Source organism: Nerophis ophidion, linkage group LG25 (genome assembly GCF_033978795.1).
Source record: "Nerophis ophidion isolate RoL-2023_Sa linkage group LG25, RoL_Noph_v1.0, whole genome shotgun sequence".
Taxonomy (NCBI): Eukaryota; Metazoa; Chordata; class Actinopteri; order Syngnathiformes; family Syngnathidae; genus Nerophis; species Nerophis ophidion.
Genome location: NC_084635.1, coordinates 38,845,502 through 38,871,370, shown reverse-complemented (window position 1 = coordinate 38,871,370; position 25,869 = coordinate 38,845,502). Strand labels below are relative to the sequence as shown.

Here is a 25,869-nt window from a genome sequence, read left to right as displayed (position 1 = left end):
AGACAAGATATTTCATCTTCACCCTGACAAACCTTGTTCTTTTTTTAGAAATAATCATGAAGTTAGAATGTAATGGCAGCAACTCACGTCAAAAAAGGCCTTTTTACCAGTGTGTTACATGGCCTTTCCTTTTAACAACACTCAGTAAAGGTTTGGGAACTGAGGAGACACATTTTTGAAGTGGAATTCTTTCCCATTCTTGGCATGGTCTTGCTGAAATAAGCAGGGGCGTCCATGATAACAACATATGTTGCTCCAAAAGCTGTATGTACCTTTCTGCATTAATGGTGCCTTCACACATGTGTAAGTTAGCCATGCCTTAGCCACTAATACACCCCCATACCATCACACATGTGTAAGTTAGCCATACCTTGGCCACTAATACACCCCCATACCATCACAGATGCTGCCTACAACACTTTCACCCTACAACAGTCCCCATGGTTCTTTTCCTCTTTGGTCCACAGTTTCCAAAAACAATTTGAAATGTGGACTCGTCAGACCGCAGAAGACTTTTCCACTTTGCATCAGTCCATCTTAGTTGAGCTCGGGCCCAGCGAAGCGTTTCTGGGTGTTGTTGATAAATGGCTTTGGCTTTGCATAGTAGAGTTTTAACGTGCACTTACAGATGTAGTGACCAACTGTAATTACTGACAGTGGTTTTATGAAGTGTTCCTGAGCCCGTGTGGTGATATCCTTTACACACCGATGTGGCTTTTTGATGCGGTACCGCCTGAGGGATCCAAGGTCTGTGAATGAGTGAGCATTTCATGGAAGCTGCTTTTATATCCAATCATGGCACCCACCCGTTCCCAATTGGCCTGTTCACCTGTGGGATGTTCCAAATAAGTCTTTGATGAGCATTCCTCAACTTTCTCACTCTTTTTTGCCACTTGTGCCAGCTTCTTTGAAACATGTTGCAGCCATCAAATTCCAAATTAGCTAATATTTGAAAAAAATAACGTTTTTCAGTTCCAATGTTAATATATATATATATATATATATATATATATATATATATATATATATATATATATATATACATATATATACATATATATGTATCTATATATATATATATATATATATATATATATGGATATATATATATATATATGGATATATATATATGTATATAGATATATATACATATATATATATTATTTAAAAACAATTTTTATATTATTGCTAAAGACCTGTGTGTGAGAATCAGTGCAGTGAGATGAAGAGTCCTGATTAGCGATGGTGTCACGTGAGGATGAGAAGATGATGAGAAGATGATAAGATGATGAGTAGATGATGAGTAGAAGGTGTGTTTTGCAGGACGTCTGCAGAAGCCATGGTGATGAATCCTCCCGAGGCCGTCAAGGAGAAAGGAAAAGCAAGTTTCTTTAGGGCCATCAAGAAGAAAAAGAAGAAGACACAAATAGTAAGAAGGTTTATTTGACTTTCACACCTTCAATTGGTTGCCACGGCAACTGGCAAAACACAAATAAGTTTGTTGACCCACAGTGGATAGTAATACTTCAAAGTATTTAAAATGATGGTACTAATTGGTTTTAAAGGTATTACATTTGACCAAAATGTATTTTAAATTGTATTCATCATAGTTGATTAATGCTGCATCAGTACTAGGTTGCCAGGTGATTAATGCTGCATCAGTACTAGGTTGCCAGGTGATTAATGCTGCATCAGTACTAGGTTGTCAGGTGATTAATGCTGCATCAGTGCTAGGTTGCCAGGTGATTAATGCTGCATCAGTGCGAGGTTGCCAGGTGATTAATGCTGCATCAGTGATAGGTTGCCAGGTGATTAATGCTGCATCAGTGCGAGGTTGCCAGGTGATTAATGCTGCATCAGTACTAAGTTGCCAGTTGATTAATGCTGCATCATTTCTAGTTTGCCAGGTGATTAATGCTGCATCAGTACTAGGGTGCCAGGTGATTAATGCTGCATCAGTACTAGGTTGCCAGGTGATTAATGCTGCATCAGTGCTAGTTTGCCAGGTGATTAATGCTGCATCAGTACTAGGGTGCCAGGTGATTAATGCTGCATCAGTTCTAGGTTGACAGTTGAATAATGCTGCATCAGTACTAGGTTGCCAGGTGATTAATGCTGCATCAGTACTATGTTGCCGGGTGATTAATGCTGCATCAGTGTTATGTTGCCAGGTGATTAATGCTGCATCAGTACTAGGATGCCAGGTGATTAATGCTGCATCAGTTCTAGGTTGCCAGTTGAATAATGCTGCATCAGTACTAGGTTGCCAGTTGAATAAGGCTGCATCAGTACTAGGTTGCCAGTTGAAAAAGGCTGCATCAGCACTAGGTTGCCAGTTGAAAAAGGCTGCATCAGCACTAGGTTGCCAGTTGAAAAAGGCTGCATCAGTACTAGGTTGCCAGTTGATTAAGGCTGCACTAGTATTACATTAGCACTACATGAGTACTGTTGCCGTTGAATGGTGTATTTTGCGCCCCACAGAGCGACTTGGCGGACGGCAGGAATCCAAGCATCAAGAAGAGTCTTTTCCCTCTCTTCAGTTCCAAAAACAGCCTGAAGCACACCTCAGCCGGGAAGGTCTTACCTGTGGTGGCCTCACCTTTGGCGCAGCAGCCCCCCCCACCCTACCCTTCAGCAGTAATACTTGACACATGCTCTGTACAGTACACACCGCTGTCATAATCTTTCATGTCCACATTTCATTCCAGCAACATCGTCATGACAACCTCTCATCCGTTACCTCGTCATCCTTTTAAGTCCCATTTGACCACCAGTAACGTATCACAGACTACGCTCACAGCAGGGTACGACGCCTTCAATCCCATCTTTTTATCTTAAAATACCATGTTTTGATGTACAAATCACATCTTTCTATGTTAAAATCACATCTTTTTATGTTAAAATCCAATCTTTTCAGGTTAAAATCCCATTTTTATTTTAAAAATCCAATTTTGTGTTAAAATCCCATCTTTTTTGTAAAAAATCTGTCTTTTTATGTTAAAATCCCATCTTTCTATGTCAAAAACCACATCTTTTGATGTTTTTTTATGTTAAATCCCGTAATTTTTACGTTAAAATCCCATTTTGTATGTTAAAATCCCGTTTTTTTAGGTTAAAATCCCATTTTAGATTAGAAACCTATTTTTACGTTAAAATCCCTTCTTTATATTGTAAAAAAAAAAAAGATTTTTATGTTAAAATCCCATTTTTATCTTAAAAATAACATTTTTATGTAAAAACCCCAACTTATTTTTATGTGGGCGGCATAGCTCGGTTGATAGAGTGGCCGTGCCAGCAACTTGAGGGTTGCAGGTTCGATTCCCGCTTCCGCCATCCTAGTCACCGCTGTTGTGTCCTTGGGCAAGACACTTTACCCACCTGCTCCCAGTGCCACCTACACTGGTTTAAATGTAACTTACATATTCGGTTTCACTATGTAAAGCGCTTTGAATCACTAGAGAAAAGTGCTATATAAATATAATTCACTTATGTTAAAATCACATCTTTTTATGTTAAAATCACATCTATTCAAGTTAAAAAAAAAAATCCGATTTTTATTTTAAAATCCCATCTTTTTGTCTTAAAATCCCATTTTTTTGTCAAAAAACTAATTCTCCTGGTAAAATTCCATATTTTTATGTTAGAAATTCCATTTGTATACAAAAATTAAATATTTTTGTTTAAAATCCCATTTTTTTCATGTTAAAATCCCATCTTTTTATGTTAAAATCTCATTTTTATGTTAATATCCCACCTTTTTATGTTAAAAATCCTATTTTTATGTGAAAATCCCATCTTCCTGTGTTGTTGTTCACATGATGCAGTTAAAAGTAGTTCCTCTGAGTTAGCACTTATAATAACAATATCAGTAATAATATTCAGGTCACCACATGTAAATGGACTATTGTTGGTGTTTTTTTAGATGTTTTTTAGAGTTTTTTAGCTGCAGACAAGACATGAGATGACGTATGTTTAGGAAGTAAATATATTTGTGTCGGCGTCAGACACGCAATATTGATCACAATTTCAGGGAGTTTGTGCAAATGAATCATCTCGCGTAGGAGGTAGAGGAAGAAGGCAATCATTTACACACACGCACGCACACACAATAGTGTGTGTAGTTGTAATGGTGTTAAAAAGATGTAGCGGGTGTTAAGAGTGAGCGTGTGCACACATCAAGTTAAGTTACACTTTCAATCTTTGCCGGAGTGGAGCAGCTGGGTGGACAAAAGCCAATGAGGAGGGCGACCATTTTAGAGAAGGCTGCGGACTTTAGACAGCTGGGTCTCCTCTACAGTGAAAGTATTCACAGCACTTCACTTTTCCCACATGTTGGTACGTCACGGCCCTATTCCAAAATGGAAGACATTTATTTTTGTCCTGTAAATTCTACACACAATACCCCAGAATGGCAATGTGAAAAACTTATTATTTTTTTTATTTTTGCAAATGTATTGTAAACAAAAAACTCCAAAATGACATGTACTTAAGTATTCAGAGACTTTGATCAATACTTAGTTGATGCACATCAAGTCTTTTTTAGTACGATGCCACAGTCTTGGCACACCTATCTTTGGGCACTTTCTCTCTTTCCTCTTTGCAGCAGCTCTCAAGCTCCATCAGCTTGGGTGGGAAGGTTTTCATCCAGGATGTCTCCGTACATTGCTGCATTCATTTTTCCCTCCATCCTGACTAGTCTCCCAATCTGCCACCCCCACAGCATGATGCTGCCACCACTGTAGGGATGGTATTGGTGGTCTCATCAGACCAGATCATTTATTTTTCTCCTGGTCTGAGAGTCTTTACGGTGCAAACTTTGGACTAAGAAATGGCTTCCGTTTGGACACTCTACCATGCAGTCCTTCTGGAAGATTCTCCTCTCTCCACAGAGGAATGCTATAGATCTGACTGAGTGACAATGGTCTTGGTCACCTCCCTGACTGGGGTCCTTCTCCCCCGATCACTCAGTTCTAGAAGAGTCCTGGTGCTTCCAAACTTCTTCCGTTTAGGAAGGTCCATTTCTTGTGTAGCCTGTCTATGTGTGTGTGTGTGTGTGTGTGTGTGTGTGTGTGTGTGTGTGTGTGTGTGTGTGTGTGTGTGTGTGTGTGTGTGTGTGCGTGTGTGTGTGGAAGGAACATCCTTGGAGCTCATGGTGAACATTAGCACACTGAAACCTAGCTAGCGAGTGTGAAAATAACAAGCAAAGTGTAGTGTGTCCACATGACCACACCACCACTATCAACATGATGTCATTAGGACTGACCACTGGTGTGAGGCCTGATTGGCCAAACATGTATGTATGTATTTATGTGTATATGTATGTATGTATGTGTGTATGTATGTATTTATGCGTATATATTTATATATGTGTATGTATGTATGTATGTATATATGTATGTATGTGTGTGTATGTATGTATATATGTATGTATGTATGTATGTGTGTGTGTATGTATGTATATATGTATGTATGTATATATGTATGTATGTGTGTGTATGTATGTATATATGTATGTATGTGTGTGTATGTATGTATATATGAATGTATATATATATATATATATATATATGAATGAGAACACAAAACTAAGGAAAACAACAAAGTTCAACAGATCTTAACAGAAAAAGTGAAGTGTTGTGAATACTTTGTGATGTACTGCTAATCTTGGTACTTAGTCTTTGTTCTAGAACAACTTAGTCATCTTCAATTCTAGTCACCACTCAACCAACAGCCTTGGAACTAAATCATATGTGAAGACTTTTCCCTGCAAAATGTCTGTTGTACAAATCCCGTTTCCTTATGAGTTGGGATATTGTGTTAGATGTAAATATAAACAGAATACAATGATTTGCAAATCCTTTTCGACCCATATTCAGTTGAATATGCTACAAAGACAACATATTTGATGTTCAAACTCATAAACTTTTTTTGTTGTTGTTGTTGCAAATAATCATTAACTTAGAATTTCATGGCTGCAACACGTGCCAAAGTAGTTGGGAAAGGGCATGTTCACCACTGTGTTACATCACCTTTTCTTTTAACAACACTCAATAAACGTTTGGGAACTGAGGAAACTAATTGTTGAAGCTTTGAAAGTGGAATTCTTTCTCATTCTTGTTTTATGTAAAGCTTCAGTCCTTCAACAGTCTGGGGTCTCCGCTGTCGTATTTTACGCTTCATAATGTCGTATTTTACGCTTCATAATGCGCCACACATTTTCCATGGGAGACAGGTCTGGACTGCAGGCGGGCCAGGAAAGTACCCGCACTTTTTTACTACGAAGCCACGCTGTTGTAACACGTGCTGAACGTGACTTGGCATTGTCTTGCTGAAAAAAGCAGGGGCGTCCATGAAAAAGACGGCACTTAGATGGCAGCATATGTTGTTCCAAAACCTGTATGGACCATTCAGCATTAATGGTGCCTTCACAGATGTGTAAGTTACCCATGCCTTGGGCACTAATGCACCCCCATACCATCACAGATGCTGGCTTTTCAACTTTGCACCTATAACAATCCGAATGGTTATTTTCCTCTTTGTTCCGGAGGACACCACGTCCTCTGTTTCCAAATATAATTTGAAATGTGGACTCGTCAGACCACAGAACACCTTTCCACTTTGCATCAGTCCATCTTAGATGAGCTCGGGCCCAGCCAACCCGGCGGCTTTTCAGGATATTGTTGATAAATGGGTTTGGCTTTGCATTGTAGAGTTTTAACTTGCACTTACAGATGTAGCGACCAACTGTAGTTACTGACAGTGGTTTTATGAAGTGTTCCTGAGCCCATGTGGTGATATCCTTTACACACTGATGTCTGTTTTTGATGCAGCATTGCCTGAAGGATCAAAAGTCCGTAATATCATCGCTTACTTGCAGTGATTTCTCCAGATTCTCTGAACTTTTTGATGATTTTACAGACCGTAGTTGGTAAAATCCTTAAATTCCTTGCAATAGCTCGTTGAGAAACGTTCTTCTAAAACTGTTCGACAATTTGCTTACAAATTGGTGGCCCTCGCCCCATCCTTGTTTGTGAATTACTTAGCATTTCATGGAAGCTGCTTTTATAGCCAATCATGGCACCCACCTGTTCCCAATTAGCCTGCACACCTGTGGGATGTTCCAAATAAGTGTTTGATGAGCATTCCTCAACTTTTATCAGTATTTATTGCCACCTTTCTCAACTTCTTTGTCACGTGTTGCTGGCATCAAATTCTAAAGTTAATAAATATGTGCAAAAAAAATGGGTTCTGAGTTTGAACATCAAATATGTTGTCTTTGTAGCATATTCAACTGAATATGGCTTGAAAAGGATTTGCAAATCATTGTATTCTGTTTATATTTACATCTAACACAATTTCCCAACTCATATGGAAACAGGATTTGTAATTTTCACTTTCACATGACAATATCACAGCTGTGTATATACATACATATACATGTACATATATACAAACACACACATATATATATATATATTTGTATATACTTAATGTGGTGTAAGAGATAATTGTGTTCTTTCAAGGTTGGCGCACAGGAACATGTGTCCCTGCAGAGGAGCTCCAAGGCGTCGTCTCACCACAGAAGCCGAGGGAAAAACCGAGAGCGATCTCGGGACAGAGAGAGAGAACGAGAGCAGAGCCGAGACAGAGAGAGGGAGAGAGAAAGAGGGAGAGAGAGAGTGAAGGAGTGGCCAGCAGACAAAGTAGTGGACACTCACTCTCACTCTCAGGTAAACTTTATTCACTTATTTAGTAGTGATTCTTTCTTTCTTTTATTCTTTCTTTCTTTCTTTTCTACTATTCTTTTTCTGCAGTGGAGCATGTCTTCTCCTTTTCCATCTCCTTCTTCTCCTCTTTCTCCTTCTTTTTCTCCTCTTTCTTCTCCTCCTTCTTCTTCTTCTTTTCCTTCATTTTATTCTTCTTCTTCTTTTTGTTCTTCTTCTCTTCCTTCTCCTTTTTCTCTTCTCCTTCTTCTCCTCATTTCTCCATCTCCTTTGTCTTCATCTTCTTATTCTTCTCCTCCTCCTGCTTTTCTTTGTTCTAAACATTTAAAGCGCATTACCGCCACCTACTGTATTGGAGTGTCAACCAGACTTTCCTCACATACATACAAACTTTGTACATACATAGATACACACGCACATACATACATGCATACATACATACAAATGCACATACATACATACACACACACATATATACTGTACATACATATATATATATACACAAGCAAACACATACATACATAGATACACACGCACATACATACATGCATACATACATACAAATGCACATACATACATACACACACACACACACATATATACTGTACATACATATATATATATATACACAAGCAAACACATACATACATACATACACGCACACATACATATATACACGCACATACATGCAAACACACATACATACACACACGCATACATATATACATAAATACATGCACACATACATATATTTACACGCATGTACATACATACACACACACACATACATGCACACACGCATACATATGCAAACATACATACAAATGCAAATACATAAACACACATATACATACATACACACACGCACATATATACCGTACATCAGGGGTTGGGAACCTATGGCTGGCGAGCCAGATGTGGCTCTTTTGATGACTGCATCTGGCTCTCGGATAAATCTGAGCTGACATTGCTTAACATGATAAGTAATGAATGATTCCACTTGTAATCACAGTGTTAAAAATAACGTTCAAAATATAAAACATTCTCATGCATTTTTATTCCATCCATCCGTTTTCTACCGCATCTGTTCAAGAAGTTGCGTAATAGTAAGAAGTTATTTATTTATTATTGGTTAGTGTGGGGCTTGCCCTCCTGGGTGTTCTTCAGACCCCCAAGCACCGACATGAGAGCCTGTTTCAGGGTTACAATATTGTTTTATTTTTCGATAAGTCTCTCAGTTGCTTTCCAGCAATTGTATTTTTCTCTTTCGTTCTCGCTCGCGCTCTGGCTCCAGCCCCAACCCCGTCTCTCCTCCTGGCTGCTTCTCATAATAGAGCGACAGGTGATTAGATATCAAGGCCCAGGTGGACTATCTACGCACCTGTCACTGATTTCCAGGCCTGTCCTGCCACACCCCAGTTCGCTGCAGGCCCGCAGGCCACGCCCCCTCCGCAGTTAGCTTCAGAATAACAATGTTATTACAAAGAATAATAGACCTCTTACACCCTAGAAAAGTTGGTCTTACTCAAAAATGACACGTTTAGTTGTTTTCAGTGTTAAAAAAAAATATTATATGGCTCTTATGGAAATACATTTTGAAATATTTGGCTTTTTGGCTCTCTCAGCCAAAAAGGTTCCCGACCCCTGCCGTACATACATATATACACACGCACGTAAATACATACATACATAAACACGCGCAAACACATACACACATACATATACACACGCACACACATACATACGTACATACACAAACACACGTGTACTGTACATGCATATATACACACGCACGCACATACATACAATAATACATACATACATACATACACACACACATACATACATACGCACACATACATACATACACTTGGTTTTGATTAATTCAATGTTTTTTAAGTGGTTTTGATGGTTTTAGTTTTTTAAAGTGGTTTTGATGGTTTTAATAGTTTTTGAATGATTTTGATGGTTTGGAAGTGGTTTTGACTTGACTTGACTTGACTTTATTAATTCATGCTTGCAATGGAGCCAAAGCCCCACTGAAAAAACAGCTGAACTTTACAATAAATATCAAACAAACAACAATAAAAAAATTAAAAGAACAGACAGTATTTTAAACATTTTGAACATTTTCAGGGCAGCCGCAGCATGGAAACTGTTAGCATTTTGGTATATGACTATATTACTTATTTAATTAGTGTCATTATACAGCTTAATTGCAGCGTGCAGGGTAGAGTTTTTAAGTCTCTTTGTCTTTGGTCTGGGCTCGGGTTCAGCCAGCTTATGTTGGTTCCTCAAAGTCCTGGCAGTGCGGCTGCCTGTTGTTGGAGGTAGCAGGTCATGCAGGTCAGAGTGTTGTTCATCATGCATATCCCTGACCAGCCTGGTGTTGGAGGTAGCAGGTCATGCAGGTCAGGGTGTTGTTCATCATGCATATCCCTGACCAGCCTGGTGTTGGAGGTAGCAGGTCATGCAGGTCAGGGTGTTGTTCATCATGCATATCCCTGACCAGCCTGGTGTTGGAGGTAGCAGGTCATGCAGGTCAGAGTGTTGTTCATCATGCATATCCCTGACCAGCCTGGTGTTGGAGGTAGCAGGTCATGCAGGTCAGGGTGTTGTTCATCATGCATATCCCTGACCAGCCTGGTGTTGGAGGTAGCAGGTCATGCAGGTCAGAGTGTTGTTCATCATGCATATCCCTGACCAGCCTGGTGTTGGAGGTAGCAGGTCATGCAGGTCAGGGTGTTGTTCATCATGCATATCCCTGACCAGCCTGGTGTTGGAGGTAGCAGGTCATGCAGGTCAGGGTGTTGTTCATCATGCATATCCCTGACCAGCCTGGTGTTGGAGGTAGCAGGTCATGCAGGTCAGGGTGTTGTTCATCATGCATATCCCTGACCAGCCTGGTGTTGGAGGTAGCAGGTCATGCAGGTCAGGGTGTTGTTCATCATGCATATCCCTGACCAGCCTGGTGTTGGAGGTAGCAGGTCATGCAGGTCAGGGTGTTGTTCATGCATATCCCTGACCAGCCTGGTGTTGGAGGTAGCAGGTCATGCAGGTCAGGGTGTTGTTCATCATGCATATCCCTGACCAGCCTGGTGTTGGAGGTAGCAGGTCATGCAGGTCAGGGTGTTGTTCATCATGCATATCCCTGAGCAGCCTGGTGTTGGAGGTAGCAGGTCATGCAGGTCAGGGTGTTGTTCATCATGCATATCCCTGACCAGCCTGGTGTTGGAGGTAGCAGGTCATGCAGGTCAGGGTGTTGTTCATCGTGCATATCCCTGACCAGCCTGGTGTTGGAGGTAGCAGGTCATGCAGGTCAGGGTGTTGTTCATCGTGCATATCCCTGACCAGCCTGGTGTTGGAGGTAGTAGGTCATGCAGGTCAGGGTGTTGCTCATCATGCATATCCCTGACCAGCTTCACTGCAGCCCCCTCTCTCCTGGTCTGGAGTTGTGAGATGTTTCCAGTTCTCCTTGTAATGATTTTACAGGCACGTTTCTGGACTCGCTCTAGCTCTGCCTGTTGTTTTTTGGAGCAGCCCACTAAGAGCATTGAGCTATATTTTAATAGTTTTTAAGTGGTTTTGATGGTTTGTATGTGGTTTTTAAGTGGTTTTGATGGTTTGTATATGGTTTTGATGCTTTCAATAGTTTTTAGGTGGTTTTGATGGTTTCAATGGATTTTAAGTAGTTTTGATGGTTTCAATGAATTTTAAGTGGTTTTGATGGTTTCAATGGTTTTTATGTGGTTTAGATGGTTTGGGGGGGTTTTATGTGGTTTCGATGGTTTCAATGGTTTTTAAGTGGTTTGGGTGGTTTTTAAGTGGTTTCAATGGTTTTTAAGTGATTTTGATGGTTTCAATAGTTTCTAAGAGGTGTTGATGGTTTCAACGGTTTTTAAGTAGTTTTGATGGTTCTAACTGTTTCAATGCTTTTTAAGTGGTTTTGATGGTTTCAATGTTTTTTATGTCGTTTTGATGGTTTTTAAGTGGTTTTGATGTTTCTTATGTAGTTTTGATGGTTTTTATGTCGTTTTGATGGTTTGGATGGTTTTTAAGTGGTTTTGATGTTTTTTATGTAGTTTTGATGGTTTCAATGGTTTTTATGTCATTTTGATGGTTTGGATGGTTTTTATGTAGTTTTGATGGTTTCAGTGGTTTTTAAGTGGTTCTGATGGTTTCAATGGTTTTTATGTCGTTTTGATGGTTTGGATGGTTTCTAAGTGGTTTTCAAGAGGTTTCAATTGTTTTTAAGTGGTTTTGATGGTTTCAATGGTTTTTAAGTGGTTTTGATGGTTTAAATGTTTTTTATGTGGTTTTGATGGTTTGGATGGTTTTTAAGTGGTTTTGATGTTTTTTATGTGGTTTTGATGGTTTGGATGGTTTTTAAGTGGTTTTGATGTTTTTTATGTGGTTTTGATGGTTTCAATGGTTTTTAAGTGGTTTTGATGGTTTCAATGGTTTTGAACATGTTTTCAAGTGGTTTCAATGTTTTTTAAGTGGTTTTAAAGGTTTCAATGGTTTTTAAGTGCTTTTGATGGTTTCAATGTTTTTTATGTGGTTTTGATGGTTTGGATGGTTTTTAAGTGGTTTTGATGTTTTTTATGTGGTTTTGATGGTTTCAATGGTTTTTAAGTGGTTTTGATGGTTTCAATGGTTTTGAACATGTTTTCAAGTGGTTTCAATGTTTTTTAAGTGGTTTTAAAGGTTTCATTGGTTTTTAAGTGGTTGTGATGGTTTCAATGGTTTTTTAGTGGTTTAGATGGTTTCAATGTTTTTTATGTGGTTTGGATGGTTTTTAAGTGGTTTTGATGTTTTTTATGTGGTTTTGATGGTTTCAATGGTTTTTAAGTGGTTTTGATGGTTTCAATGGTTTTGAACATGTTTTCAAGTGGTTTCAATGTTTTTTAAGTGGTTTTAAAGGTTTCAATGGTTTTTAAGTGCTTTTGATGGTTTCAATGTTTTTTATGTGGTTTTGATGGTTTGGATGGTTTTTAAGTGGTTTTGATGTTTTTGATGTGGTTTTGATGGTTTCAATAGTTTTTAAGTGGTTTTGATGGTTTCAATGGTTTTGAACATGTTTTCAAGTGGTTTCAATGTTTTTTAAGTGGTTTTAAAGGTTTCATTGGTTTTTAAGTGGTTGTGATGGTTTCAATGGTTTTTTAGTGGTTTTGATGTTTTTTATGTGGTTTTGATGGTTTCAATGGTTTTGAGGTTGTTTTCAAGTGGTTTCAATGGTTTTTAAGTGGTTTGGATGGTTTGACTGGGGTTTAAATGGCGACTTGCTGGGGGCGGGTCATTGTTGTGTGCTGTTGCTATGACGACACAGCTGTCTGACTGGAGCGTTTTCCTCCCAGCAGAGCCAACCCCTGAAGTCCTTGCGTAGGCTCCTACATCTGTCGCCTTCCTCGCCAAACCAAGGAGCGGGTCCTCCTCCGCCTCCTCCTCCGGACCTGCGCTTCCCGCCCCCACCCCCCAGCGCCCCCCAGCCCTCCTCCTCCAAGCCCCCGTACCCCGAGGTCAGAGGGCACGCGGTGAGCACTTCCTCTCAGGCCAAAGGTCGGCATGCCCAGCTGGAGTCTGCCTGGCACGTGTCGGCGGCGCTGCAGCGGGCGGACGGCGCCCAGTTGACGGCCGAGCAGCTGGGCATCAACGGAGCCGCCTTCACTCGTGCCTCACGCGGCAGGATGCCCAACCTCAATGACCTGAAGGAGACCGCCCTCTAGACCTTCACAATAAAAGCATTTGCCTGATCCCACTTTAGTTCCACATCGCCTAGAAGAACGTTCAGCTGATGCTGCCATCTTCTGGTCACGTGACGCAACTGCAGCACATCCAAATCCTTTCTTTCATACGGAAATCATTTCATCCAAGGATATAAGCTATAAATGTACCTGGGCTTTATGGAAATATTATTCATATTATTATTATTATTACCAGAGCTTTACTTTGACACGCACACAGTAGATATTTAAGACTTTCACACACATCTAGCTCTTTTGTCTTTCAGAAAATCATAGTAATAATATTCAAAAATCATGATAATATTATTTAAAAAATCATCATCAAAAAAATTCAAAAATCATCCCAACATTCAACAATTATTATAATAACATAAAAAAATAAATCACAACATTCAAGAGCAAGAAGAGGATTTACTGTAAGAGTCCACCGTTAATATTCATTGCTGCTTTGTTTACGTTTACCAACAACAATCTTTTGTTTTATTTACATTTACTAACTACAATAATTGGCTTAGTTTATGTTACCCAAACAACAATATGTTCCCCTGTTTATGTTTACCAACAACAATAATTGGCTTAGTTTATGTTTACTAACAATATTTTGCTTAGTTTACATTTACCAACAACAATAATTGGCTTTATGTTTACCAACAACATTATGTTGCTTTGTTTACATTTGCTTTCTTTATGTTTACCAACAACATTATGTTGCTTTGTTTACATTTGCTTTCTTTATGTTTACCAACAACATGTTCCCCTGTTTATGTTTACCAACAACAATATTTTGCTTTGTTTACGTTTGCCAACAACAATAATTTGCTTTGTTTATGTTCACCAACAACAATATGTTGGCTTGTTTATCTTTGCCAACAACAATAGTTTGCTTTGTTTACATTTGACAACTACAATAATTTGCTTTGTTTATGTTTACCAACAACAATATGTTGCCTTGTTTATGTTTACCAACAACAATAATTGGCTTAGTTTATGTTTACTAACAATAATATTTTGCTTAGTTTACATTTACCAACAACAATAATTGGCTTTATGTTTACCAACAACAATATGTTCCTCTGTTTATGTTAACCAACAACATTATGTTGCTTTGTTTACATTTGCTTTCTTTATGTTTACCAACAACATGTTCCCCTGTTTATGTTTACCAACAACATTATTTTGCTTTGTTTACATTTGCCCACAACAATAATTTGCTTTGTTTATGTTTACCAACAACAATATTTTGCTTTGTTTACATTTGCCAACAACAATAATTTGCTTTGTTTACGTTCACCAACAACAGTATGTTGCCTTGTTTACATTTGCCAACAACAATAATTTGCTTTGTTTATGTTTACCAACAACAATATGTTGCCTTGTTTATGTTTGCCAACAACAATAATTTGCTTTGTTTATGTTTACTAACAATAATATTTTGCTTAGTTTACATTTACCAACAACAATAATTGGCTTTATGTTTACCAACAACAATATGTTCCTCTGTTTATGTTTACCAACAACATTATGTTGCTTTGTTTACATTTGCTTTCTTTATGTTTACCAACAACATGTTCCCCTGTTTATGTTTACCAACAACATTATTTAGCTTTGTTTACATTTGCCCACAACAATAATTTGCTTTGTTTGTGTTTACCAACAACAATATTTTGCTTTGTTTACATTTGCCAACAACAATAATTTGCTTTGTTTATGTTTACCAACAACAATATGTTGGCTTGTTTATGTTGGCAACAACAATAGTTTGCTTTGTTTACATTTGACAACAATAATTTGCTTTGTTTATGTTTACCAACAACAGTATGTTGCCTTGTTTACATTTGCCAACAACAATAATTTGCTTTGTTTATGTTTACCAACAGCAATATGTTGGCTTGTTTGTTTGCCAACAACAATAGTTTGCTTTGTTTACATTTGACAACAATAATTTGCTTTGTTTATGTTTACCAACAACAATATGTTGCCTTGTTTATGTTTGCCAACAACAATAATTTGCTTTGTTTATGTTTACCAACAACAATAGTTTGCCTTGTCTCAAGTCTGACGTGAAAATGTAAACAAAAGAATGTCTTTTATGCAACATCACACACAAAAATGAATTTGTAACATCAATATAAGATTTGTGAACAAAAATAATTGATTTAAAATGTGAAAAAGTTTATTTTAAACCAAAAGTTTAAATTTTTTTGCAAATGTTTTTATTTTGCTTCCAACTAAATTCGAATCTTGTGGGCGGGGCTTCCTCTGGACCACAATGTGGAAGCCTTTTCATTGGCCAATGGTCGACCAGCTTCCTGTTATTGCCGGAAGTAGTCCGGGGTCACGTGACCATGTGACACGGACCAATAAGACAGTCTTCTAACGTCTTGCCCAAAACGAAGCCCCGCCCACAAAACTCAAATTGCGTCACAACAGAAAAAAGTTTCATTTTTCTAATTTTGAATTAATTTATTTTGTTTGGAAATCGTTTTTATTCAGTTGTGTAAAATTCATAAGTGCCCCCCTCCGCGCGCGCACACACACACACACACACACTCTTGCGTTGTGATCACGAATGTTTCTCCAAACTGCACTTTGTTGTTTCCTTTATTTGATGGCCACCCTGACAGGATGTGTGTAGAAATAATATATTTACCTCTAGGCTAAATTACACCCTTTCACAATAAAAGTCCACCTTTTTCAGTCTTCTTCATGTTTGTGGCAAAGACGACATTTTCCTGATTGTTTGTGAACATCTTTATTTCAGGAAAACAACAACAAAACATGTTTGCTTTTAGGAAAAGAACACAGCATTAAATTATACACATTTTATTACAGGACAAGATTTGGCGCCAAACTTTGGAAAAGACATGAAACGCATTAAAGTACATCAAAGTTACACAAAGAAGAAGAAATATGAAGGAGACATTTTATTTGTGATATTAAAACATGTTTTTTGTTTTAAAGAGGAAGCTTTGGTAGACATTCTTCCATAGCAACACTGCAGACTGTTATCTTCTTCCATAGCAACGCTGCTAACGGTTATCTTCTTCCATAGCAACGCTGCTAACTGTTATCTTCTTCCATAGCAACGCTGCTAACTGTTATCTTCTTCCATAGCAATGCTGCTAACTGTTATCTTCTTCCATAGCAACGCTGCTAACTGTTAGCTTCTTCCATAGCAACGCTGCTAACTGTTATCTTCTTCCATAGCAACGCTGCTAACTGTTATCTTCTTCCATAGCAACACTGCTAACTTATCTTCTTCCACAGCAATGCTGCTAACTGTTATCTTCTTCCATAGCAACGCTGCTAACTGTTATCTTCTTCCATAGCAACGCTGCTAACTGTTATCTTCTTCCATAGCAACGCTGCTAACTGTTATCTTCTTCCATAGCAACGCTGCTAACTGTTATCTTCTTCCATAGCAACGCTGCTAACTGTTATCTTCTTCCACAGCAACGCTGCTAACTGTTATCTTCTTGCATAGCAACACTGCTAACTGTTATCTTCTTCCATAGCAACGCTGCTAACTGTTATCTTCTTCCATAGCAATGCTGCTAACTGTTATCTTCTTCCATAGCAACGCTGCTAACTGTTAGCTTCTTCCATAGCAACGCTGCTAACTGTTATCTTCTTCCATAGCAACGCTGCTAACTGTTATCTTCTTCCATAGCAACGCTGCTAACTGTTATCTTCTTCCACAGCAACGCTGCTAACTGTTATCTTCTTGCATAGCAACGCTGCTAACTGTTATCTTCTTCCATAGCAAGGCTGCTAACTGTTATCTTCTTCCATAGCAACGCTGCTAACTGTTATCTTCTTCCATAGCAACGCTGCTAACTTGTACCTTCTTCCATAGCAACGCCGCCAACTGTTATATTCTTCCATAGCAACACTGCTGACGGTTATCTTCTTCCATAGCAACGCTGCTAACTGTTATCTTCTTCCATAGCAACGCCGCTAACTTGTACCTTCTTCCATAGCAACGCCGCCAACTGTTATCTTCTTCCATAGCAACACTGCTAACTGTTATCTTCTTCCATAGCAACACTGCTAACTGTTATCTTCTTCCATAGCAACGCTGCTAACTGTTATCTTCTTCCATAGCAACGCTGCTAACTGTTATCTTCTTCCATAGCAACACTGCTAACTGTTATCTTCTTCCATTGCAACGCTGCTAACTGTTATCTTCTTCCATAGCAACGCTGCTAACTATTATCTTCTTCCATAGCAACGCTGCTAACTGTTATCTTCTTCCATAGCAACGCTGCTAACTGTTATCTTCTTCCATAGCAACGCTGCTAACTGTTATCTTCCATAGCAACGCTGCTAACTGTTATCTTCTTCCATAGCAACGCTGCTGATTATTATCTTCTTCCATAGCAACGCTGGTGATTATTATCTTCTTCCATAGCAACACTGCTGATTATTATCTTCTTCCATAGCAACGCTGCCGATTATTATCTTCTTCCATAGCAACGCTGCTAACTGTTATCTTCTTGCATAGCAACGCTGCTAACTGTTATCTTCTTCCATAGCAACGCTGCTAACTGTTATCTTCTTCCATAGCAATGCTGCTAACTGTTATCTTCTTCCATAGCAACGCTGCTAACTGTTAGCTTCTTCCATAGCAACGCTGCTAACTGTTATCTTCTTCCATAGCAACGCTGCTAACTGTTATCTTCTTCCATAGCAACACTGCTAACTTATCTTCTTCCACAGCAATGCTGCTAACTGTTATCTTCTTCCATAGCAACGCTGCTAACTGTTATCTTCTTCCATAGCAACGCTGCTAACTGTTATCTTCTTCCATAGCAACGCTGCTAACTGTTATCTTCTTCCATAGCAACGCTGCTAACTGTTATCTTCTTCCATAGCAACGCTGCTAACTGTTATCTTCTTCCACAGCAACGCTGCTAACTGTTATCTTCTTGCATAGCAACACTGCTAACTGTTATCTTCTTCCATAGCAACGCTGCTAACTGTTAGCTTCTTCCATAGCAACGCTGCTAACTGTTATCTTCTTCCATAGCAACGCTGCTAACTGTTATCTTCTTCCATAGCAACGCTGCTAACTGTTATCTTCTTCCACAGCAACGCTGCTAACTGTTATCTTCTTGCATAGCAACGCTGCTAACTGTTATCTTCTTCCATAGCAACGCTGCTAACTGTTATCTTCTTCCATAGCAACGCTGCTAACTGTTATCTTCTTCCATAGCAACGCTGCTAACTTGTACCTTCTTCCATAGCAACGCCGCCAACTGTTATATTCTTCCATAGCAACACTGCTGACGGTTATCTTCTTCCATAGCAACGCTGCTAACTGTTATCTTCTTCCATAGCAACGCTGCTAACTTGTACCTTCTTCCATAGCAACGCCGCCAACTGTTATCTTCTTCCATAGCAACACTGCTAACTGTTATCTTCTTCCATAGCAACACTGCTAACTGTTATCTTCTTCCATAGCAACGCTGCTAACTGTTATCTTCTTCCATAGCAACGCTGCTAACTGTTATCTTCTTCCATAGCAACACTGCTAACTGTTATCTTCTTCCATTGCAACGCTGCTAACTGTTATCTTCTTCCATAGCAACGCTGCTAACTATTATCTTCTTCCATAGCAACGCTGCTAACTGTTATCTTCTTCCATAGCAACGCTGCTAACTGTTATCTTCTTCCATAGCAACGCTGCTAACTGTTATCTTCCATAGCAACGCTGCTAACTGTTATCTTCTTCCATAGCAACGCTGCTGATTATTATCTTCTTCCATAGCAACGCTGGTGATTATTATCTTCTTCCATAGCAACACTGCTGATTATTATCTTCTTCCATAGCAACGCTGCCGATTATTATCTTCTTCCATAGCAACGCTGCTAACTGTTATCTTCTTCCATAGCAACGCTGCTAACTATTATCTTCTTCCATAGCAACGCTGCTAACTGTTATCTTTTTCCATAGCAACGCTGCTAACTGTTATCTTCTTCCATAGCAACGCTGCTAACTGTTATCTTCTTCCATAGCAACGCTGCTGATTATTATCTTCTTCCATAGCAACGCTGGTGATTATTATCTTCTTCCATAGCAACACTGCTGATTATTATCTTCTTCCATAGCAACGCTGCCGATTATTATCTTCTTCCATAGCAACGCTGCTGATTATTAGCTTCTTCTTGCATGGCAACGCTGCTGCTGATTGCTTTGAGTGGATGCAGGTGCAGGTGAAAGGTAAGAATCCTTTGAAAATGAAAGCACCGACTGAAGACAACATGAGGGTCTGAGAGAAAAGGTTTGCACATGAAAGATGAAAAGATGGTGTTAGGAGGTAACAAGACAACATTTTGCTGACACAGGTGGAAGGCTGCATGAGGTGAAAGGTCAGAGGTCATCAGGCACACTTGTCCATGCAGAGCAGCAGCTCCAGGCGCAGGGCGATGCGAGTGTGCCAGCCCAGAGGCAGGATGCGCAGGTAGCGCGCCACGATGGGCGGCCGCAGGAGGTTCTGGACCGAGGACGAGCGGTCCGAGTTCCCGTAGAAGACCTGGGGACGAGACCAGGACACATGACGTGCTCGCCTTGGACTTCCGTTGTGCGTCAACACCCGGTGCCAGTTTTCAACACTCTAAAATACTGCAAACATAATACTGAAATAAAATGATGAATTGTGGTGGTTTGGATGGTTTTTAAGTGGTTTTCAAGTGGTTTCAATGATTTTTAAGTGGTTTTGATGGTTTCAATAGTTTCTAAGTGGTGTTGATGGTTTCAATGGTTTTTAAGTAGTTTTGATGGTTTCAATGGTTTTTAAGTGGTTTTGGTGGTTTTTATATAGTTTTGATGCTTTCGATAGTTTTTAAGTGGTTTTGATGGTTTCAATGGTTTTTAAGTAGTTTTGATGGTTTCAATGATTTTTAAGTGGTTTTGATGGTTTCAATGGTTTTTAAGTGGTTTTGATGGTTTGGATGGTTTTTAAGTGGTGTTGATGATTTCAATGGGTTTTAAGTGGTTTGGATGGTTTTTAAGTGGTTTTCAAGTGGTTTCAATGTTTTTTAAGTGGTTTTGATGGTTTCAATAGTTTCTAAGTGGTGTTGATGGTTTCAACGGTTTTTAGGTAGTTTTGATGGTTTCAACGGTTTAAATGGTTTTTAAGTGGTTTTGATGGTTTCAATGGTTTTTATGTCGTTTTGATGGTTTGGATGGTTTTTAAGTGGTTTTGATGGTTGTTATGTGGTTTTGATGGTTTCAATGATTTTTAAGTGGTTTTGATGGTTTGGCTGGTTTTTAAGTGTTTTTCAAGTGGTTTTAATGGTTTCAATGGTTTTTAAGTGGTTTTAATGGTTTCAATTGTTTTAGTGTGGTTTTGATGGTTTCAATGGTTTTTAAGTGGTTTTGATGGTTTCGATGGTTTTTAAGTGGTTTTGATGGTTTCAACGGTTTCAATGGTTTTCAAGTGGTTTTAATGGTTTCAATGGTTTTTATGTGGTTTTGATGGTTTCAATGGTTTTTAAGTGGTTTTGATGGTTTGGATGGTTTTAAGTGGTTTTGATGGTTTGGATGGTTTTTAATTGGTTTTGATGGTTTCAATGTTTTTTAAGTGGTTTTGATGGTTTCAATGTTTTTTAAGTGGTTTTGATGGTTTCAATGGTTTTGAGGTTGTTTTCAAGTGGTTTCAATGGTTTTTAAGTGGTTTTGATGGTTTGGATGGTTTTTAATTGGTTTTGATGGTTTTTATGTGGTTTTGATGGTTTCAATGTTTTTTAAGTGGTTTTGATGGTTTCAATGGTTTTTAAGTGGTTTTGATGGTTTCAATGGTTTTGAGGTTGTTTTCAAGTGGTTTCAATGGTTTTTAAGTGGTTTTGATGATTTGGATGGTTTTTAATTGGTTTTGATGGTTTTTATGTGGTTTTGATGGTTTCAATGTTTTTTAAGTGGTTTTGATGGTTTTAATGTTTTTTAAGTGGTTTTGATGGTTTCAATGGTTTTGAGGTTGTTTTCAAGTGGTTTCAATGGTTTTTAGAAGTCCACAATGAATTGTGGACTTCTAAAAAGCTGCAATTACTTGACCTCGGTCTTTGCTATTTAAAAAAAGTTTTATTTCACAAAAAGCACAAAAAAATATAAAAAGTAAGCGTTGAAAGTGAGAAAAGATACATGTACGACTTATTTTTTCATCATTTTAATGGGATTTTTTAAAACTGCCATTATTATTTTTTAAAGTATGAATTAAAATCAATGTTGCTATGAATTTTTTACTCATTACTTGACGTCTAATTTTGGGGGTGAATATTAAATAATTGATTTAGAATAGACAAAGTTTTACATGGCAAAAAAAAGCATAACACAAAAAACACAAAAATTATACATTTTTTTGCAAATTTTGTGGGATTTTTTGATTTATATATTAAAAAAAATTTAATAAAAAAAAAAATAAATAAATAAAACAATCCATCAAAATCAGTGTTCTTCAACTTATTAAAGGATCTTATTACTTGACGTCAAATTTTCCACTTTGAAATATTTTGGGCGTGAATATTAAAACGTTTGAGTGACAAAAGGGGAAAAGCATAAAATATGTCAAAAGTAAGCATTGAAAGAGAAAAAAATATATACATGTATGACTTATTTTTTTTTACAATTTTGGTGGGATATTTTTTAAACTGTCATTATTAAAAAAATAAAATAAAATCAAAATCAATATTGTTAGGAATTATTGACGTATTTAAGGATCCTACCTATTATTTCACATTAAATATTCCACTTTGAAATTTTATTTGCAGTAAACTATATATATATATATATATATATACATATATATATATATATATATATACATACATAAAGTATATACTGGTCTCATCATGCCGGCACAAAAGCAAGGCACTATTGTGTACACACCCCCATGTAATGTACCCTATATATATGTAACAACCACAGACACTTCAATAAAATCCCCTGAAGAGCAGGGAAACCTGCAAAACAGGCTTGTAGGGATGAAATAGCCTTTGTGTCTTTTCCTGACCTAATGCATATTTTGCTCCACCCCGGTATTGTATAACGGACAAACCATAGAACGTATATATTTATAAATATACATATATGTATATGACTTCTGTTTTGTTTGATCCACCGTTTTACTGCCGTGTTCCAGACAGCATTTGGAAACAATGAAGGTATGTAAATATTTCTGTGTAAATAACTCATTTCACGACAAGTATATATCTGGGACTTACTCATGAAAACTTATATATTTTTAACCTACAATTGAGTGGGTGTGGCTTATATCCAGGTGTGCTCCATGGTGTGTAAAATGGTGTGTTTCATTGTGTGTTTTATGGTGTGTAAAGTGGTGTGTTTCATGGTGTGTAAAGTGGTGTGTTTGATGGTGTGTAAAGTGGTGTGTTTCATGGTGTGTTTTATGGTGTGTAAAGTGGTGTGTTTTATGGTGTGTTTCATGGTGTGTAAAGTGGTGTGTTTTATGGTGTGTTTCATGGTGTGTAAAGTGGTGTGTTTCATGGTGTGTAAAGTGGTGTGTTTTATGGTGTGTTTCATGGTGTGTAAAGTGGTGTGTTTCATGGTGTGTAAAGTGGTGTGTTTCATTGTGTGTTTTATGGTGTGTAAAGTGGTGTGTTTTATGGTGTGTTTCATGGTGTGTAAAGTGGTGTGTTTCATGGTGTGTAAAGTGGTGTGTTTCATTGTGTGTTTTATGGTGTGTAAAGTGGTGTGTTTCATGGTGTGTAAAGTGGTGTGTTTGATGGTGTGTAAAGTGGTGTGTTTCATGGTGTGTAAAGTGGTGTGTTTCATGGTGTGTAAAATGGTGTGTTTCATTGTGTGTAAAATGGTGTGTTTCATTGTGTGTTTCATGGTGTGTAAAGTGGTGTGTTTCATGGTGTGTAAAATGGTGTGTTTCATTGTGTGTTTTATGGTGTGTAAAGTGGTGTGTTTCATGGTGTGTAAAGTGGTGTGTTTGATGGTGTGTAAAGTGGTGTGTTTCATGGTGTGTAAAGTGGTGTGTTTCATTGTGTGTTTTATGGTGTGTAAAGTGGTGTGTTTTATGGTGTGTTTCATGGTGTGTAAAGTGGTGTGTTTCATGGTGTGTAAAGTGGTGTGTTTCATTGTGTGTTTTATGGTGTGTAAAGTGGTGTGTTTCATGGTGTGTAAAGTGGTGTGTTTGATGGTGTGTAAAGTGGTGTGTTTCATGGTGTGTAAAGTGGTGTGTTTCATTGTGTGTTTTATGGTGTGTAAAGTGGTGTGTTTTATGGTGTGTTTCATGGTGTGTAAAGTGGTGTGTTTCATGGTGTGTAAAGTGGTGTGTTTGATGGTGTGTAAAGTGGTGTGTTTCATGGTGTGTAAAGTGGTGTGTTTCATTGTGTGTTTTATGGTGTGTAAAGTGGTGTGTTTTATGGTGTGTTTCATGGTGTGTAAAGTGGTGTGTTTCATTGTGTGTTTTATGGTGTGTAAAGTGGTGTGTTTCATGGTGTGTAAAGTGGTGTGTTTCATGGTGTGTAAAGTGGTGTGTTTCATTGTGTGTAAAGTGGTGTGTTTCATGGTGTGTAAAGTGGTGTGTTTCATGGTGTGTAAAGTTCTCTATGGTGTGTAAAGTGGTGTGTTTCATGGTGTGTAAAGTTCTCCATGGTGTGTAAAGTGGTGTGTTTTATGGTGTGTAAAGTGGTGTGTTTCATGGTGTGTAAAGTGGTGTGTTTCATGGTGTGTAAAGTGGTGTGCTTCATGGTGTGTAAAGTGGTGTGTTTCATTGTGTGTAAAGTGGTGTGTTTCATGGTGTGTAAAGTTCTCCATGGTGTGTAAAGTGGTGTGTTTCATGGTGTGTTTCATGGTGTGTAAAGTGGTGTGTTTCATGGTGTGTAAAGTGGTGTGTTTCATGGTGTGTAAAGTGGTGTGTTTCATGGTGTGTAAAGTGGTGTGTTTCATGGTGTGTAAAGTGGTGTGTTTATGGTGTGTTTCATGGTGTGTAAAGTGGTGTGTTTCATGGTGTGTAAAGTGGTGTGTTTCATTGTGTGTTTTATGGTGTGTAAAGTGGTGTGTTTTATGGTGTGTTTCATGGTGTGTAAAGTGGTGTGTTTCATGGTGTGTAAAGTGGTGTGTTTCATTGTGTGTTTTATGGTGTGTAAAGTGGTGTGTTTGATGGTGTGTAAAGTGGTGTGTTTCATGGTGTGTAAAGTGGTGTGTTTCATTGTGTGTTTTATGGTGTGTTTTATGGTGTGTTTCATGGTGTGTAAAGTGGTGTGTTTCATGGTGTGTAAAGTGGTGTATTTCATTGTGTGTTTTATGGTGTGTAAAGTGGTGTGTTTGATGGTGTGTAAAGTGGTGTGTTTCATGGTGTGTAAAGTGGTGTGTTTCATGGTGTGTTTTATGGTGTGTTTCATGGTGTGTAAAGTGGTGTGTTTTATGGTGTGTTTCATGGTGTGTTTCATGGTGTGTAAAGTGGTGTGTTTTATGGTGTGTAAAGTGGTGTGTTTCATGGTGTGTAAAGTGGTGTGTTTGATGGTGTGTAAAGTGGTGTGTTTCATGGTGTGTAAAGTGGTGTGTTTTATGGTGTGTAAAGTGGTGTGTTTCATGGTGTGTAAAGTGGTGTGTTTCATGGTGTGTAAAGTGGTGTGTTTCATGGTGTGTAAAGTGGTGTGTTTCATGGTGTGTAAAGTGGTGTGTTTCATGGTGTGTAAAGTGGTGTGTTTCATGGTGTGTAAAGTGGTGTGTTTCATGGTGTGTAAAGTGGTGTGTTTCATTGTGTGTAAAGTGGTGTGTTTCATGGTGTGTAAAGTGGTGTGTTTCATGGTGTGTAAAGTGGTGTGTTTCATGGTGTGTAAAGTGGTGTGTTTCATGGTGTGTAAAGTGGTGTGTAAAGTGGTGTGTAAAGTGGTGTGTTTCATTGTGTGTAAAGTGGTGTGTTTCATGGTGTGTAAAGTGGTGTGTTTCATGGTGTGTAAAGTGGTGTGTTTCATTGTGTGTAAAGTGGTGTGTTTCATGGTGTGTAAAGTGGTGTGTTTCATGGTGTGTAAAGTTCTCTATGGTGTGTAAAGTGGTGTGTTTCATGGTGTGTAAAGTTCTCCATGGTGTGTAAAGTGGTGTGTTTTATGGTGTGTAAAGTGGTGTGTTTCATGGTGTGTAAAGTGGTGTGTTTCATGGTGTGTAAAGTGGTGTGCTTCATGGTGTGTAAAGTGGTGTGTTTCATTGTGTGTAAAGTGGTGTGTTTTCATGGTGTGTAAAGTTCTCCATGGTGTGTAAAGTGGTGTGTTTCATGGTGTGTTTCATGGTGTGTAAAGTGGTGTTGTTTCATGGTGTGTAAAGTGGTTTGTTTCATGGTGCTGTAAAGTGGTGTGTTTTCATGGTGTGTAAAGTGGTGTGTTTTCATGGTGTGTAAAGTGGTGTGTTTCTGGTGTGTAAAGTGGTGAGT

The 25,869-nt window shown here is 38.3% G+C and overlaps 2 protein-coding genes across 8 annotated transcripts in view; one reads left to right on the top strand and one right to left on the bottom strand.

The window, feature by feature from the left end:
- The window catches only part of cdkl5 (cyclin dependent kinase like 5), a 71,858-nt gene extending 58,381 nt beyond the window's left edge, over positions 1 to 13,477 (top strand). For 5 of the 7 annotated variants that reach the window (XM_061887124.1, XM_061887123.1, XM_061887125.1 and 2 more), the window contains 4 exons: positions 1,324 to 1,429; positions 2,482 to 2,637; positions 7,524 to 7,730; positions 13,082 to 13,477. In XM_061887124.1, coding sequence (XP_061743108.1) covers positions 1,324 to 1,429; positions 2,482 to 2,637; positions 7,524 to 7,730; positions 13,082 to 13,450 — 838 coding nt within the window. In that variant the 3' untranslated portion in view covers positions 13,451 to 13,477. Of the gene's footprint in view, positions 1 to 1,323; positions 1,430 to 2,481; positions 2,638 to 2,708; positions 2,805 to 7,523; positions 7,731 to 13,081 lie in introns of those variants that run through there. The other 2 variants (XM_061887126.1, XM_061887128.1) reach the window with 2 other exon arrangements.
- A 2,711-nt stretch (positions 13,478 to 16,188) lies between these two features.
- Positions 16,189 to 25,869, bottom strand: part of LOC133542889 (retinoschisin-like) — a 33,818-nt gene continuing 24,137 nt past the window's right edge. Inside the window, 1 exon segment of the mRNA XM_061887131.1 lies at positions 16,189 to 20,004. Coding sequence (XP_061743115.1) covers positions 19,852 to 20,004 — 153 coding nt within the window. The 3' untranslated portion in view covers positions 16,189 to 19,851.